Source organism: Gallus gallus, chromosome 1 (genome assembly GCF_016699485.2).
Source record: "Gallus gallus isolate bGalGal1 chromosome 1, bGalGal1.mat.broiler.GRCg7b, whole genome shotgun sequence".
NCBI lineage: Eukaryota > Metazoa > Chordata > Aves > Galliformes > Phasianidae > Gallus > Gallus gallus.
Genome location: NC_052532.1, coordinates 53,784,169 through 53,801,359, shown reverse-complemented (window position 1 = coordinate 53,801,359; position 17,191 = coordinate 53,784,169). Strand labels below are relative to the sequence as shown.

Sequence of the window (17,191 nt, the reverse complement as noted above, 5' to 3'; positions counted from 1 at the left end):
CAGGAGGTTTTGCTGGATCAGTCTCTGAATACTTTCTTCAGAGAAGGATGCTGTCTTTTTCTAGGGAATCCATCAGGATCAGTGGTGGAGAAAGGGCTGAAGAGTAACAAGATATAAATGACAAATGTTATTTGCTGCACGTGGTTGCAGTTACAGGTTGCGTGAATAAAGGCTATCGCATAGCAGTGCTGGTGTTCTGACCACTGCAGAACTGACCATGTAATTCACTTAGTAACACCTTTATTTCCTAAATGACAGTTTTCAGATGCATCTTTTTCTGTATGTGTCTGAAATTTCTCCCTATTTTCTTTTTTTGCCCTTCTCCATTCTTTCTCCACTTTTGTTCATAGAAGACAGAAAGAAGAAATCATTGCAGCTTAGTCACTGTAACAGCTTCTAAGATATCCAAGGTGTTTCTTTTCAAAAGTAATGCAGGAAATGGTACATTGGCCCCTATCATCATGTGCTATCTTCCTATCCCTCCCCACACCGAGCCTTAGTTTCATTACTTTGTATACAGGAGCAGAGAGAGAAAGGTTTGATATGTGGAAGCCAGGGGGTTACACTCATGTGATGGAATGTGAAAATACTGTGGTACCCATGGGCCTCTCAGCTGTAGGAACACAAAGGTACCCTGTCTCCAACTCGGAATGCCTCCTTGCCCTTGGGTTCATTATTCCATTGTACGCCAGGTTAACTATAAGCCTGTCTAGCTAAGGAATATACCTCATCTATGTTGTATATAATCGATCCAGCTGTGAGACTGAAATAAACGCTATCTAAACAGGATCATTTAAAGAAAAAAGTATTTGTGGCCTTTTGTTGTTTTCTCTTACGTGTCCCTGCTCCTTCTCACGATTGCAGGTTCAAAGTTTTCTTCTGCACTTTTGGCAAGGGATGCCTCCTCATATGCTGCCTGTACTGGGTTCTTCAACTGTAGTGAATATAGTTGGAGTTTGTGACTCGATTTTGTACAAAGCAATTTCTGGAGTTTTGATGCCAACAGTACTGCAGGCACTACCCGACAGGTCAGTATAACTGACTGCATTGGCCACTTCTACATAGCTCAGCTGTCTTTATTATGTACCTTCTCTTTGCAAATGGCACCGGTTCTCAGAAAGCTGCTTGTTCCCACCTGAGTTTAAATCACATATCAATTCAAAGGAGCTGAACACTGACGTGTGTGTTAAGAAACATTTTGATTTTATCAACACTTGTGTTGTGAAAAGCGTGACATTTTTTGTGTGATAAAGGATAAGACTTTCTTCTTGATTTATTAACATCAAGCCGGTAGTCATGTCCCACCTTTCAGGGAATGTCAGAAATCTGCAGGCTGCAGAATGATGCATTCCTCCATTTTCTGACAGTTTCAGACACTTTTCTGCTAATCTGGCATAGCAACATAACAGTACTCTGAATAACAGTGACAAAAGCTGGCCTGGCTGCTCTGTTTGTAAATACTCCCTTGCATATTCAGGCACTGCAACCTAAACATTTGTCTATGTTTACACTCTTGGAACCCATTTGTTATTCTGCTTGCCAAGAGCAGAAAATATGAAGATCGTACTTGAGAAGTCTCAGACAACCTGGATTAATTTAAATGCTATACTGTGATGAACAGATGCACACTTATTTTAGGATCACTTCATTAATATTAACAAGTATTTGACTCCTTTGTTTCAGAGCTCAGTTTTCTTTGCCAATCCACAAGGTAGAGCTCATCTTTTCTCTTCCTACCTGGTGTACATCTGAATCCAAGAAATCTTAATCATATAGAGAAAACAGAACAGAGATCAACATTTCAGAGCAAAAAGTATAATCACTGAGTGTAGTCAACCTATTCCTCCCTTTGATTTTCCTAATATAAACATCAGGAAACATTCTTTTTCTAAATATTTATTCACCTTTAGTATTATTGGATGCTTTCCTGAGGTTAAATAATTTGTTAAGTTTATTCCTCTAGGAGTTTATTGTTGGCATTGTATATTTGGCCTTCAGAATTTTAATGCAGCTCTAATTACAGCAAATGTTTTCGAGATGTCATTCTATGCTCCTAAATTGGTGAGTGCTGTTTGCAGTGTATGACTGCTAAAGTACAGACAAAGTATTTTTTCCATGAGAAACCTGTTGTAAGCATGGGATTTCCTTGATAAGATATGTACGTTTTTATAGGCTTTGCCCCTCAACCCCCCCCCCCCCCCCCCCCCCCCCAAAAAAAAAATCTATTTCATTGGAAGGATTAAACAGAACAGCAGTCCTTTTCTCAAGCTGCTTAGTTCTTTCATAGCAAATAAGGAGAGACTTGAGTGTGAATATAGACTTTTGTAATGCATATAAAGGGCCAGATTGTGGCTATTAAGCCATAGCCTGCACTGGAGGGGGTGAAGAAGGGTCTCACTGCAGTGGAAGCTCCTGAAGGAAATCTTGCTGACTCAGCCAGAATCCCCTGAAGAACTTCCTGAGAATCAGTGTTGGCTGTACAGAAAAAAGACACTTTTTAGAGGATGCAACAGATGCCATCCATCCGCTATCCTAGGTGTCTCTGCAAAGCAGATCAGGTCTATGACAACAGTTATTTTACCACCTCTGTCCTCTGTGCAGTGTATGTTGGAGTACAAACAGGATGGCTGCCTGGCAGAATGAAGTAAAGTTCCTTGCATCGTTCCCCTGTCTATGTATCTTGAGTGTTAGAGTGTGTATGTATACTGAGTGCCGGAGGCAGTGCAGCTCAGTCTGGCAGAACCAAGTGCAGGTCTCCACTACATCATACCCTGAACTTTTCCTGGAAATTGTCATTCTTTACCGAGCAATTTACAAGAAGGGCCTTCCAATTTCAGAAGGAAATGATGGGGCCATCCAGGAAAGGGCTGTAAGGAAGAAGAGGGAAATGTCGTTCATCTGGGAAAGTTCTTGTATTGCTCAGAGCTAAGCAGGCAGGTTTTGCTTTGCCCCCACATGTGGTCTAGAAATTCCTGCCTGTCACAGCCACCCACTCATTGGCTTCTGTCTGGAGCACGGTTGGTTATTGCTTCATTTACATGTGTCTGTGTCTATTTGTATAAATTTAGGGACAAATGACCTGAAATCCCAGGCTTGATCTATTGTTGTCTCCTTTAAATGTGATTTTATGTTTTTACACTTTGTGGTTTTATCTTAAGCTAAAAAAATAATTTATAAGTATCAATACAGTGCAGTCCAGAGACTTTCATTCTCTATATTACATTTTTCTGAAACGGTTTTCAGAAGTTTTCCTTCATGTCTACAGACCAAAACATGTCCAGCAACTCTGCATAATAGCAAGGTGTAAATAATTGACCCATAATCTTCACATGTTCACAGTTCTTATAGAAGACACAGAGTATATGTTCTGATGTAGTCATTCCTCTTCTAAGTTTGACACAGGTGATCAGAAAGTTTGCAAAGCAGCTGGATGAGTGGCTGAAAGTAGCTCTCCATGACTTGCCAGAAAACCTACGAAATATCAAATTTGAATGTAAGTATTGCCAGATCTCTCCTATCAATCTTGGAAATATGTAATGTTAATGTTTACAAATTAATTGGAAGTGAACCTTGAGTTCTTTTAAGAATTAAATACTGACAGCATTGCTAATCTTGCATTCACTTCCAATCTCCACTTGCTCGTGAGAACCAATTTCATTTAGTGAAATGAGGCACTGCTCCAAGTGAGTAAAATTACTTTTCCTTTCTTGTGAGTTCTGATAAGAAATTAATTTTGTTGATAGTAAGCAAACATTAGGGATGATATTAGGCAAAGAAAATTATTAAACAAACCTTTAGGGTAGCACAATTTCAATACAGCTTGAGGCCCTTGCTCAAAAAAGTGCCAGAGTTAAAAATGAAGGAGATCAAATTACCCTGTCGCCACAGGAAAGGGCACTAGCCCTATTCAGACGTGCTTTGTAGATGCCTGCAGTGCACATCACCTATTGATAAAGCCTGCTTTATTTCACAGCTCTCAATTCTTTGCCTTTCATGAGCACTAAATTCCACACCACAAAGTTAAAGGGGAAAAAAAAAAAAACTAATTTAGGAGAAGGATTAACTATTTTGATCAGCACGGAAAATTAGAAGTATATTTTACAGAGAACACTCTAGGATGTGAATTAGAATAACTCATTTTAGGTTTTTGTGTGTTGTTTACTAATTCATTTTAAAAGTTACAGAAAGTCAGAGCTGAGAACATGCATTATCACATCTCTCTCTGTTCAAAAATATTAGGGATCTGCAAAAATTTTCCAGTTCTGCTGGGAGAGAGAAAGAGACAGATGATGCACTTTCTACTCATTCTTGAACAATGCTCTTTAACTGCCTCTGTGTACAGCACAGAGGGAACTCCTACTCTGTGACTACCTCTAAGGCCTATTTGGATAGCTCTGCAGGTCTTTTGTGATTTTATAAGGAAAAGATTGAGTCCATCTTAGCACGTATGTGAGCCTTTGTCATTTCTGCAATTTTTTCCTCCTAATCAAAAGTTGTGATCAAGGGAATTACTGAATGGAGTTACTTCAAGTCTGGGTTGTATTTGCAGTTCTTAAATCGTACAATTCAGACAAAATATGGTCAACAAAACATTTTAAAATTCCAGTTTCCAAGCATGGGAAGTATCTTAATACAAGGTCTAAATCCTCTTGGGAAGGCATAAAGAGAGATGGCAAGTACCTCCTAGGCCCTCTTATGCCATAGCATGTTGGTGTGTCATGTAATCACTTTTAGAAACTTTAATCAAATTTCACCTGAAATTGTTTCAGATTTTAGCTCCTTCCTTTGTCCAGTCTTAAGGCTCCTCCAAAACCTGTTTGCATTAAGATTTAGGAAACTTTTCTAATTTCCTGATAAAATGTTGCTGTCATTATGTTCTGCCCACTTGTTCTTGCACCAACATTTTTCTTCCTGTTAAATAGTTCTGTCTTTATGGTTTTCAGCTCTTTTGTGTGTCAAGAGAAAATTTGCTATGCTAAACAAGCAAAGCTCTTCCATTGTCCTCTATGTTTCTCTTGTCCTCTCGTTATTCACAGCATCTATAAATCATCATTTGTAATATGCCTCTGTAAAATTGATTGAGTATCCAGATTTAAGGTTATAGGTCAAGTCTTAAACTGAGTTAAAACTGTGCTATTCATGCAAACAGTATGTTGCCACAATTGAATGTAAGAAACTGGATGTGTTTTTTCAGTGCTGATTTTAATTCAGAATTTTCAGAAATAAAGGATTTTATTTATTTAGCACAGTATGTGAATATATATCTCCTCTTTCCTACAGTGTCCAGAAGATTCTCACAAATACTCCGGCGACAGACGTCACTAAATCATCTCTGCCAAGTAAATATTTCAGTTACCTGATTTTGCTGAATGCCATTTTTACTGACTTGTAAAATAATTCATTAAATTGACAAGCTGGACTTTACTCAGAGAGGAGGAGCTCATGTTAGCAGTTTCTTTCCAACATTTACTATGATCATCTTTGCAAAATCAAGAACTAATCAACAGAAATACTTTGCTAGAGAGCTGGAAGCCACTGATCATCAAATTAAGCAGAAAACCTTTCTTAAACAAATTTAGGATTTGATTTGAGGAGTTAGTTCATTACTATGAAGTAAACAAGAGATGATCCATTGGTTTCAGTGCGGCTTGAATTGGGACTATTACGGAGACAGAAAAATTCATATATGTCTGACAAAAACTTCCAAGTTTAATTTCATATTATAAATCAAAAGTAAATTAGTAAAAAACAAAAGGGTTGAACCACTTGGGTTTTAAATGAAAATATTTTTACAACTATAACAAGGGAATGTAAGAAAATCACCCCAAAGTGTTTGCTTTCACCTGCTACTTTAGGTGACAATTACCTATCAAAAATTAATGAGGCCAAACTCTATGTAGTACAAAATAGGGGAGGATTCACTGAATTAATTGAGGTTTCACATGTATATGGAAGCAGATAGTTTGCTTTCCTTATCAGTTTTAAAGCTCTACATTTGAAAGGTATATCCAGCACTCCAGCATAACCCTGAGAGTCAGGAAGTGCACAGGAAGAAACTTGGGGGGACAAATGCTTCTGGAAGGACACCTTTGTAGATTTCTTCCCTCCATTATTTCAGTGGTGGAGACAAAAATGCTAGTTCTACCTTTCCCCACAGTGGAATGTCACTGAGCTTTGGAGGTTTGTAGAGGTTCAGAGGAAATCAGTGTACAGAGACCACAACCTTCTGCAATCAGGCTTGGGATCCAGCAGTCTACTGACAATGAAGTATTAATCAAATGTATAATTTCCTCGGGAAACCTGGTAACCTTAGTGTGAGCTATCATCTCTGTTTCGCTTACATAGATCTGGTGTGTGTCGTATTACCTTGAAATTTTGTTGCTTCCTTTTCTCTCACCCTATTCTTGCCATTATCACCAGCAGAACCCTGCATCAACCAACCAAAGGCAAATGATGTTCAGCTTTTTCTTGTGGCTGAGGGAAGAATGGGAGTCTTCATAGTGTGGGAGAGGGTGGTTTGCAAAGCCTTGTAGGGCTCCTTTGGTTTTGGCTTCATTTTTGCTGTTGCTTTTGATTTTGACCTCAAGCAAACTGAAAAACCAATGGAGCTGTTTTAATTTGGAGACTCCAGATTTAGGGTTGCTTATTTGGGTTTGTGGTGAGTGAGAACAAAAAATGTTTGCTGTTAATTGAACAAGACAAACTGATTTCAGAGTTCGCTGTGGTAGGAGGGCCCTGTAACTTCCGTAAGATATCAGTTTGGTGGGTAGAGTTGAATGAGGAGAATCAATTTAGTGAGCCTAGCTAAGGAAGCGGAAAAGGGGATAAAGGTTATTTTTTAACCAAATAAACCATGAACTAATGAATAGATTGGATTGGATTACAGGCATCAAGAACGGTGATCCACAGTGCAGACATCACTTTTCAAATGCTAGAGGACTGGAGGAACGTGGATCTGAATAGCATTACCAAACAAACCCTCTATACTATGGAGGACTCACGGGAGGAGCACAGAAAACTCATCATACAATGTAAGAGATGAACCCTCAAATAAAGCCAGGTGAACCTTGGTTTCTTGTTGGAAAAAAACAAAACCTCAGTGAAAGTAATGTTTTTGCAGTCATTCATTTGCTTAAGATAAATAAGGAGACATTTCTCAAAACAGCAGGCAAATCTTTTTCAAGGTCTTATATTTTAAGGCATAGATCTGGGCACTCCTTCATTACAGACTTTCTAGTATCTAGAACAGCCAGTGGCACAGAGTAAATCTATGCATTAGCCATTGGAGCTAATGAAGTCAGTCTACCCTGCTGTAGAATTGTGGGGGAATTGTCTTTTGAATGCTTTTGCCCCGAGATAGCTGTGTATTTGAGTCCCTTGTAAATTTGATTTGTAAACAGCTCCATTTTACATGGTATTTTCTTAAACAAAGGAATTTGATGGGATGAAGCTTTTACCCTGAACTTTTATGAATAAATAAATGTACTGTATTAAGCAAGTTAATTGACTAATTTAGATTCTTTGTAGTGTAGTGAAAGGCATGAACTGAAAAGTGACTTTGGAGATGCTGGCAAATTGGTTTCATAGTCAAAGATCTTATTTTGCATTTATAAAATTTGATTTGCCTTGTCAAGCAAATGTGACTGTAAGCTTAGGTTTAACACGGAGCACACTGAGTTTGTTCCTCCAAGGCACTGGAATTGACTAGCTTTGTCTTTAGTGTCATTCGTAACTTTAGTTCCTTTCAAACTCACCTGCTGTATTGATCTCACTCCTTAGGATCAGTCATGTCTTATCCAGGACCAGCTTTAATGGGGATCCACCTGAGTACTACTTGTGGGAGCCCTGCATGGGTACATTTGCTAGTGGGGTGATTCTTTTAGTGTATGGCTAGAAAGAGGAAGGGTGATACATTCACGTGTACACTGGGCCCTGCAAAGCTGACATTGGCTCTCCTCTCACACACATCTTGTCTCACTATGGTAACACTAAAAGTCTTCTCTCCTTTCTAGGAGAGAAGTCTTACATCCTCTGCTACCTTTCCAGTGAGACGTGCTTTGTACTCTTACCTGTCCTTCTTAACCCTTGATTCACCTCCTTACATGTTGCTCTTCCATTCTTAAGAGTTTGAAACTCAATATAGCACCAGGAGAAGTAGTGCATAGCGAGACTGGAATATAGAAGCTTGCTACATTTTTCCGCCATCTGTTATGTACTCAGTATCTACCCAGCATCCACCCATTGACCAAAAAGTAATGAATTCTCAAAGTTATAATCCCTAGTAGCAGCAATAGTTTTAGCTTTCATTGCGAAAATTCTCACTGTTTAGGACATATTTTTATCTGTGTGCTGAATATTTAAATAGAAACTTAAGTGTCATCAAATCAAATGGAATTTTCTTGATTGCAGATGGATTTGAACAGACATTTTTTCATATTGTAGATCCATGTATTTCAATAAGCAAAACAGAAGCTCACAGACATGGTAATCTAATATACATGTTCAGTGTGTGGTGGGATTCCACAGAGATGTCAACTATATAGAGAGCTTATTCTAAATCTTAGAACTTTTTCCCTTATCGTTGATGTATGTTCTACTTGGCCAAAGAGCATCTCAAAGGTTACACTTTCTGCGACTCATCACATGAAGTAAGGCCTGCTTGCATGTTCTTGACATTAAGAACCAAGAAAGTACAATTTTCAGCTACTACCTCTCCGGGGAAAAAGAAATAATAATAACAAAAAAAGTTCATAAGCCTATAAGTAAAGTTAGAGAGAAACACTGTAAAATCATTGGGTAGATGAGAAGCTATTTCTTGCTCAGGTATAGTCACTGACTTTGACCTGGTTTCTTCTTTATTCCCTTTGTTCTCAGATCCCGTTGAAGTATTTTTAACAGTCAGTAGAGGCTAAACAATTACTTTTCTCAAATAGCTCATGGTACGTGGTTGCAATGCTTCACAGTTGCAATGCTCCTGCATTGCCAAAGCAGGCAACTGATTTGTTTTTCTACTGTTGCTCCCCTCTTTGCGCAGCATGTGAATTACTGCATCTGTTGGCAGTTTCTGTCCAGCCAAATACTCAGATAAGAAGACAACATTTGGATTTCTCTGAGATCTTATCCTGAATAAAGAGAGGCTGCCCATTCAGTAAAACAACAAAACAAGATAAAGGCGGCCCACACATCATTATTTCCCTTCTTCCATGACTAAAGTTTCTGGCCATCCAGCCTTTGCAAGTGTAAGTTAAACAAAGTTTTTATCAGGTGCAGCGCAAATGCTTTCCTGCTTATCTTGCTGATTCATCACGGGAGGCTATTGCTCCATTTAGACCAATGAGCTCCTTCTTTGCTTTAATCTCAGTCTCTCTGGCTCACTTCTCCAGCTTTCACCTCTAAACTTTGTCTCCTCCACCTCCCCCACTATCTGCTTCCTGTGGTGGGAAATTCTTCCCCCTTGTTATTTGCAATTAAGCATAAATGGAAATGCATAGCACATTGAGATCATCCTGTGACACAGCAGGTAGAAAGTATCTTTCTTCTTGATTTACTGGGCATTTTATTTTAGCTGGGTTGAAGAACAGTTTCTCAAAATGTCACAGCTCATGATTCTTCGCCTTTTAGTCACTGATTCTCATTAATAAACTGGAGACTAGCAGTTTTAAGAGCTGCAGTTTAATTACTTGATTGTTTTTCACTTTCTGTACTGATGTATGAATTCACTAACTTGGGAGAGGTTAAAAAGTATTTGTGTTGCTTTTTGAAACTCTTCCTCATAGCATTTGTACATTGGTAGCAATTTGTTTTGAAGAAGTAGAAGTTTATGGAACTTCTTTGTGTGTGTCTGGCACTGCAAATAGATGATTTGCAGCAGTTAAATAATGTTTTTGCAACTAAAGCATTATACAGATGAGAGCACTATCAACAATACTCATCCACTTGATGCTTAAAAGATTCTTTATGCGTTTCTAAATCAATTTCATGCATGACCTTTTTTCATCACCAGGGTCAAGGCCTAGCTTCACACTCTTCGTAGCAAACACCATAAATGTTTCACTTCCGGGCACCACAGACAGCCGAAGGTTAAATCAAAAGAAGAACTTTAAACAATAGGTCCTGATTTGCTCACACTTATATGCAGCTTCCAATGACTTTATCATTTCCAGCAGAAGCAAGAGGGAGACCAGGAAAAATTACTGGGTTGGCACCAAGGAAGTTACATTTGTTATGGCCGAGCAATCCATTATAAAAAAAAACATAGCAAGTTGGTCATGTTATTGGCAGCTTTTTCTGTTTTGTTTCTCTTTTGCTCTAAATGGAATTCAAGCACTGAAGTGGGCTGTTTTTTTGCTTTGTCTGCCAGTGTATCAGGAGTTTGATCACCTTCTGGAGGAACAGTCCCCCATTGAGTCATACATTGAGTGGCTGGATTCCATGGTGGACAGATGTGTTGTAAAGGTTGGTAAGGAGTAAGGACTTGAAGTGAAGCAGTGTAGTAAGCAGAACTAAAGCAGCAGTGGATAAAATGTCACCACCTTTCATGCACAGTATGAGAACTGCTCATATTCAGAATTCTGGTTCATTCTGCTCCTGTCTATTCAACTCAGAAAATATTCAAGAATGGAACAGGGCTAAGATTTTCAGTCAAATCAGTATTTCAAAAGTATGGAGCGATGAGTTCAGAGTTGCTTTAACTATGTAGTGCAAATGAAAATGATAATCTGGTTTGTCCTTTTAAGATTTTAGTAAAAGAGATATTTAGGCCAGCTAATTCATGTATATGCACTCAAATGTAAAGAAGAATGTCTGTGTTACCATTCACTCAAGGACAAATGTATACTACTTTTTTCAGTTGATTTGAGATAACCAGGACTTGCACTTTATTTTGACTGGATGCAAAAATATACTAAAAAATCCTTAAAGGATATTTTCAAAGGTGATCATGCATCATCGTTATGTTATGTAGAGTATGTAACTATATTATGAACAGACTAACTTCTGTCATCTACTGTGCTTTGTATTAGGATGTTCTTTTACAATTTCAACTCTTCATTCCAGATTTCGTTTTTAGAGATAGTAAGTAAAAATACATGTGCTAATATGCTGCCTTCTCTCTGCTGAAAAAAAAAAAATGATACAAAAAACCAACAGGCACTTCCCCAGATTACTTGAAATATCTTGATTGCTTTGGAGTACTTTTCTTGGATTACAAAAATGCAATTTTAAATGCAGACCATAGTTTTCATGAAGAATTTCAAGAAGGAGTTTCATTAGGTAATAGAATGAACCTAATATGTTAACCAACATATGACTCTGTCAAATAAGTTTCGTAGAGTTGATGCCTGAAGTGTTCTTGCTGGGAAGTATTTTTGCTAGTAAAATACCTATTCATATCCACAACAATAAAAACATGAAAGAACAAAAACTCTAATTGAAATACTAATATACATTTTCAGCATAGATCAAGCACTCTTGATTACACATTATTTCCTTGTCTGGGTATGATCATGTAAGTGATGAGGTTAAAATGAAGACTGGAGCTTTTTTGAGCAGTTCTTTCCTCATTTATAAAGGAAAGTCAGTCTTAGAGTTAAATGGTACTTCTGCTTTCCTCCTTCCAGTGTTTGTATATAGCTGCAAGATGGCTTTCTGTGTATGGTTGTTTTTTGGTTTTTTTGTTTGTTTGTTTGTTTGTTTGAATTTTTAGTGTTTATTTTAAGGTGAGATTAATGTGTAGGTAGTTTTTTCAGTTTTAAAAAAAGGAACTTAGATACATACGTTATTCATCTGTATCAGATGGTGGAAATGAAAATTTCTCCATGTTAGATGTATCTGTTTTCTTGCAGGTAGCTGCCAAGAGACCAGGCTCTTTGAAGAAGGTAGCTCAGCAGTTCCTCCTGATGTGGTCCTGTTTTGGCACTCGAGTGATTCGGGACATGACTTTGCACAGTGCACCCAGCTTTGGTACTTTCATTTTGTTGTAATAATTGCATGACACAGACCAAAAAAGACTAAACCATGACTTGTTGTTTTCATGTGTCCAGGGCTCTTCTACAAAAAAAAAAAGAGTCAAGGCTGCTAACTCATATGGATATTTTCCTTCAAGATCTAGCCAGAGGAGCAGAAAACATTATTACTTCTGATAGTCATAGCTGGAGTTATCAGTCACAGGTCAGCTGGAGGAGTCAATCATTGGAACATTCCCTAATGCACTGCAGTGCAGTCAGCCAGGTTACCTAAACTGCTGTGACCATGTTATGCTAAGACAAGTGCGTGGATTTATGTCCAAGCAGACAAAAAGCTTGCCAGTGAGCCATTTTGCTAGCTTTGCTTTTAAAGGACATAGCTTTTTAATCTAGACTTTGCAGAGTGGACCTATTTCTGTGTCCTATACAGATTGCCTTCCATTCTACCGGAATACAGTCAGGACAGAAGAATGATTTCTATCTACTAAACAACATGTTGTTTAGTAGTGAAAATGTGTGCTGTTTTTCCATGTGGTTTCAAAAGGAACTTTGCCTTGAATCCTGGGATAGAAACAGCATCAGTTATAAAATCAATTTAAGATCAGTGATTGAAGATGGACTGTTATGTTATGGGTGTGAACATTTGCAGTTAATTGCAACCAGAGTTTGAATTAGGGATGTTTTTTGTATGTGCATATTTGCCAGGATGTATTCATAGAAGATTAATAATGAGTGAACTTATAAAGGCAGTGTATTGAACAACTGCAGTTTTCTGCCACCTGTGTTTTAAAGTACTTTATGCCATTAGATGACATTCAGATACCATCAGAAATAAGAACTCAGAGTAGAATCTGTATTTATAATTTAATATGAAACTTCTTTCATCAGCTTTTCCCTTGTAAAGGATTTTTCCAGCAGCTATTAGTAAGTTACTATTAGACATCAGGTTAGTGAGCATTCCCAAGATGATCACAGTTTCCATCTTCTAGTTTTCAGCACCAGTATCCTGATCATATCTATTTTGAACCTCCTCTAGGACTCATTTTCTCCTTGAGTTATTGCAGCTTTCCTTTTGTTGTGGGCATAAAAACAGCTGATACTGCTTAACACAGTATACATTCCCACAATGTTCAAAAATCCCTTCATAGGAAGGAATGCCAAATTTTGTGCTCCAGCACTTTGTGTTGCCACACATCCCTCTGTGGTCATAAACCCAATGTGAAATACACCAGCAGCCAACAAATGAAGAAAACACCTTATACTAATTGTCTTTTGTTGTCTGGAAGTGATTCTCAGCTGTGATTAGTAGTAGAAACATTCATGAACTTGTTATGTTTCAAGAAAATGTGAAGATTGACAGTTATTCACTTGCTCAAGTTTGGGACCCATGACACTGCAACGTATTAGATCTGCCGAAATAACTTACCTGCTCTCTCTCTTATAAATTTGGGTCTTGAATTTCTCATTTATGAGAACTTTAACTACTCAGTCTTATCATTTGTTTATTTTTGTCTTTATAATTAAGATTCTCTTTATATGAATGCACATCTTTGAACATGAACTTGATATTTTATATATAACTGCAGTTGGGAAAAAAAACAGTCATAAGTGATGTGTTTTTCATGAGTGTTTGGTGTTATGTGGCACCAAAGGACGTGGTCAGTGGGTATGGTGGTGATGGGTTGACAGTTGGACTAGATGATTTTAGTGGCCTTTTCCAACCTTGATGATTCTGTGATTCTCTGATTTTACAATTAGAACTAGACCAATAACAGCTTTTAATTTGGTAGGAAAAACAGGATTTTAAAAAAAATCATCAATTCTTTTGCATCTGCTATCTTTTACTGCTTAGGCCGATCACCTGCCTCAGCAGAGTTAGATTTCTGGCCAGAGGACTAAAGGAGTTGCCCACTGGAAGGATTTTCTCATCTTTTCTGTTGAAATTGTTTTGTTCGTGTACAAACCACTTAAAATTTTGTTGAACCACAGTGGTCTGCAGCCTGCTGGATGGAGTTCTCTTCTGGGAATGAGATGACAAGCATTGGCCCAGTCCCAGATCTAACCCTTATTTGAAGTGGGACCTGCTCAGGTCCATCTCCAGTGGAGGAAGGAGGAGCTCTGAGCCTTTGGGTTTTCAGGGGGGAAACCAGACCTAAATTATACCCTCATCCTATCAGGGAAAAGCCTGGCCTATCCCTACCTTATTTCTTCAAAAATGAACCAAACGTTATTTAGCTGCAGACACAAAATTATAATAATTTGTACTAATGCTCGTAAACTTTCACAGCAGTGCCATTTGATGCATTGTTCATGACTTAGAGTCAAGCAAATTCCAAGAGGAAAAAAACAAGACTGAACGTAAACAGATCAAAGCTAGAAGTCAGTAACTCTTCTGTGCTTAATAAAGTACCTTCTAGCATTTCACAATAGCATATGCATTTAGGTGAGTTCTGTGGAGGGAAACAAAGCCATTGGTACACTCTTTTAAAGATTTATATTTGTATACCTTTGCTCTTAACTTAGATAAAAAGTTTTGCATTTTTATGGTATTGTAAATTTACAATATTTACCATTTTACTACCTAAGTTTCAGTGGACTGATTTTTGCTGATTTTTTTCCAGTCAGATGCTCATGGTGTTATTAAGATAAAAAAGAGGGAGGTTGTAACACCAAGTGTTAGCTGCTGAGGTCTTTATATATGCATGGCACTATATTTCTATCTGTGAAATAGATTATATGGAAATTTGATTAGAGAAAGTTGCAATGTCTGGCACTGGACTGGCCAACAGAGAGATTTGATTCTGCAAAGCTTTGACATGTGGTGACATGAGCAGGTTGAAACAATCCTTCTCAGGATAAAGCTCCTATCTTTCCCTCACCCTTTTTCTCCCTCCCAGCCTCCCTCCCTCCTTCCTGTCTATGCATATCAAAGGCACAGTTGGTGGTGATGTTTGGGTAATGCATCCAGTATATTAACATAACTAATTAGTAATGGAAGCTCCATGTGCCATGATTTTTTCCAGATCTGGACATCTCACTGTTTGTTTTTTTGCTACTTACACATAACAGCCATATCTGTTAATAGCAGATGATATTTACTGTATGTTAGCTGAGTAATCATTGCCAAGATTTCAGTTAACTCAATCTGAAAATTAGAGCCAAATGCTATTTATTATTATAATTGCAGTCTCCTGAATGACTTCTTCCCTCTTCCTAAAGCAGCGTAAGGTTTACCAGCCACAGCTGGATCCTTTTCACTGCTTAAAGATATACTTGAAAGAGCTAAACAGTTTAACGTGCAAAACAGTAGCTTGCAAACAGAATAAATTACTGTACATCGCACTGAATAGCTATTTGCTGTGTCACTGAAATACATGCCACGATACTGGTTTCAGTCTATAGCTTACATTACTTTTGAATCATTTGAAAATGTAAAAATATTGCATTCATTCAGTATCAACAACTTGTTTGTCTGGTGTCTTTCACGCAAATTCTGGGCTCAAAAACTCTTATACAGAGTTTAAAAATACACAGTGGGAGAAATAATAGGGGAGGAAGAGAGAAATTCAAAAGAATGTCCAGGGTGCTGGGATGTTTTTGAATGTTGCATTCAGTATTGCCAACCCCACGTCTTCAAAACAGAGCAATAGACCCCCCAAAAACAAAGGCTATTTTTTAAAATAGCAAATCTTGCATTCTTGTCATTTGCCTGCTAGCATTTGAGTGCTTAGGGTTCTTAGGGTTCACTCTTGCAAACGTCTTTATGAAACTATGAGCAACTTTCTTTTGATTTCTTATTTAAATGAAAGTGAGCAAAGAGTTTGGTGATAAACACCAAATACTCTGAGCCTTTTGCCACCACATGAAGTTTGGCAGCACCGAGGCCTGATTTCCTTACCTTGGAAATGCTCCCCAGCAGGAGCTGCCCTGGAATCAGTAAGACTTGGATATTCTTAATGATCTGGTTTTCCACTGGAGGAGCTCTGGATCAGTAACAAGGTGATCAGTCAGGTTCGCTGTCTTCATAATACTGCTATATTACATAGGGTTTTATTCAACAAGACTTTTAAATCAAAAGATCCCTAAAACAGAACTTCTGAAGTAATTAGGTGAGGATCTCCAGTATTTGTCCTTGCAAGGCTGGGGAAACATGCTACCATTTTGACTTGCATAGATGTGGAAACAAAAAACTGAATGCTTCAGGTTCAAGAAGAACCAAAGATTTCCTCCTCCTAGCAAAGGTGTTGCAATCACTAACACTTTTTTTCTCTGCTGCCTTCCCCAAGAACACAAAGGCTCACGTTCTCCTCCCTGTGTGTGCTCTCTGCTTGTATCACTGATGGCAGAAGCCATGCAGGCATGGAGTAAAAGAAAGAAGCACAAAGACCATCAGGTCACAAAGGAAAATAATGTGCTCAGAGTTGCTTTGCAAGCTGAATTGCCAGTTAGAATTGTATAAGGATATAGGGCCTTTCAAACCACTTCTTCCTTCAACAGCATACTTCAGTGCAGAATCTGGACTAGAGGTACTTATGCTTCATCGTGCTAAAATCTAGTGTCCCAAGATAAAGACAACTTTCCAAAGAAGAAATCAATCATTATGATACTTAACTGAATTTGAAATTTGTTGCATCTTTTTTTTTTTTTTCCCATGGAAGTATTTTCCTCAATATGTGTTAATGGAGTTTCAAAAAGAACACATCTGGATGATCAGGTGCTTTTTTTTTTTGACTGGCGGTAACCAATCTCTGTTTCTCAGCTTGTGACTTTTCTCTGGTTTAAATCACAGGCTGCTGGAGCAGCTGTTAATTTAACCTGACTGTATTTGCATGTGTCAGATTTACCTGACCACTAACATGAGCATGTTTTAAACATTCCATGCAAGTCTAAGTAAACCTAGGAGCTACTCCTAGCACTGTGTGATCAAGCCCTGTCTACAGCTATTACAGGTATTGTATGTTGTGGAGTCTACTGCATAAACTGACCAAACCCCATCTTGATACTTGTCAGTCTTCCACTCAAAATGAATGTGATTCCCTAACTCTCATGCTTTGCTTCCTTAATTTTCTGTTGAAATGCATCTATAGTCTCTTCTAACACATCTATTTTTGTGGCTATGTGTGCTCTAGGGCAAATGTTTCTTCACCACCCCAACATGTATTTTTCTTTATACATTATGGAAAGCAAATCCCTTCCATTCTGTAAAATGAAGCCAGACAAGCATTTTT

General features: G+C 38.0%; 1 protein-coding gene across 2 annotated transcripts in view; it reads left to right on the top strand.

Moving 5' to 3' along the window:
• RFX4 (regulatory factor X4) overlaps positions 1-17,191 on the top strand; it is a 91,247-nt gene that overhangs the window by 48,038 nt on the left and 26,018 nt on the right. For both annotated transcript variants that reach the window (XM_004937813.5, XM_040702998.2), the window contains 6 exons: positions 865-1,028; positions 3,393-3,493; positions 5,281-5,339; positions 6,887-7,031; positions 10,361-10,455; positions 11,844-11,961. In XM_004937813.5, the coding sequence (XP_004937870.2) occupies positions 865-1,028; positions 3,393-3,493; positions 5,281-5,339; positions 6,887-7,031; positions 10,361-10,455; positions 11,844-11,961 (682 nt within the window). The remainder of the gene's footprint in view (positions 1-864; positions 1,029-3,392; positions 3,494-5,280; positions 5,340-6,886; positions 7,032-10,360; positions 10,456-11,843; positions 11,962-17,191) is intronic.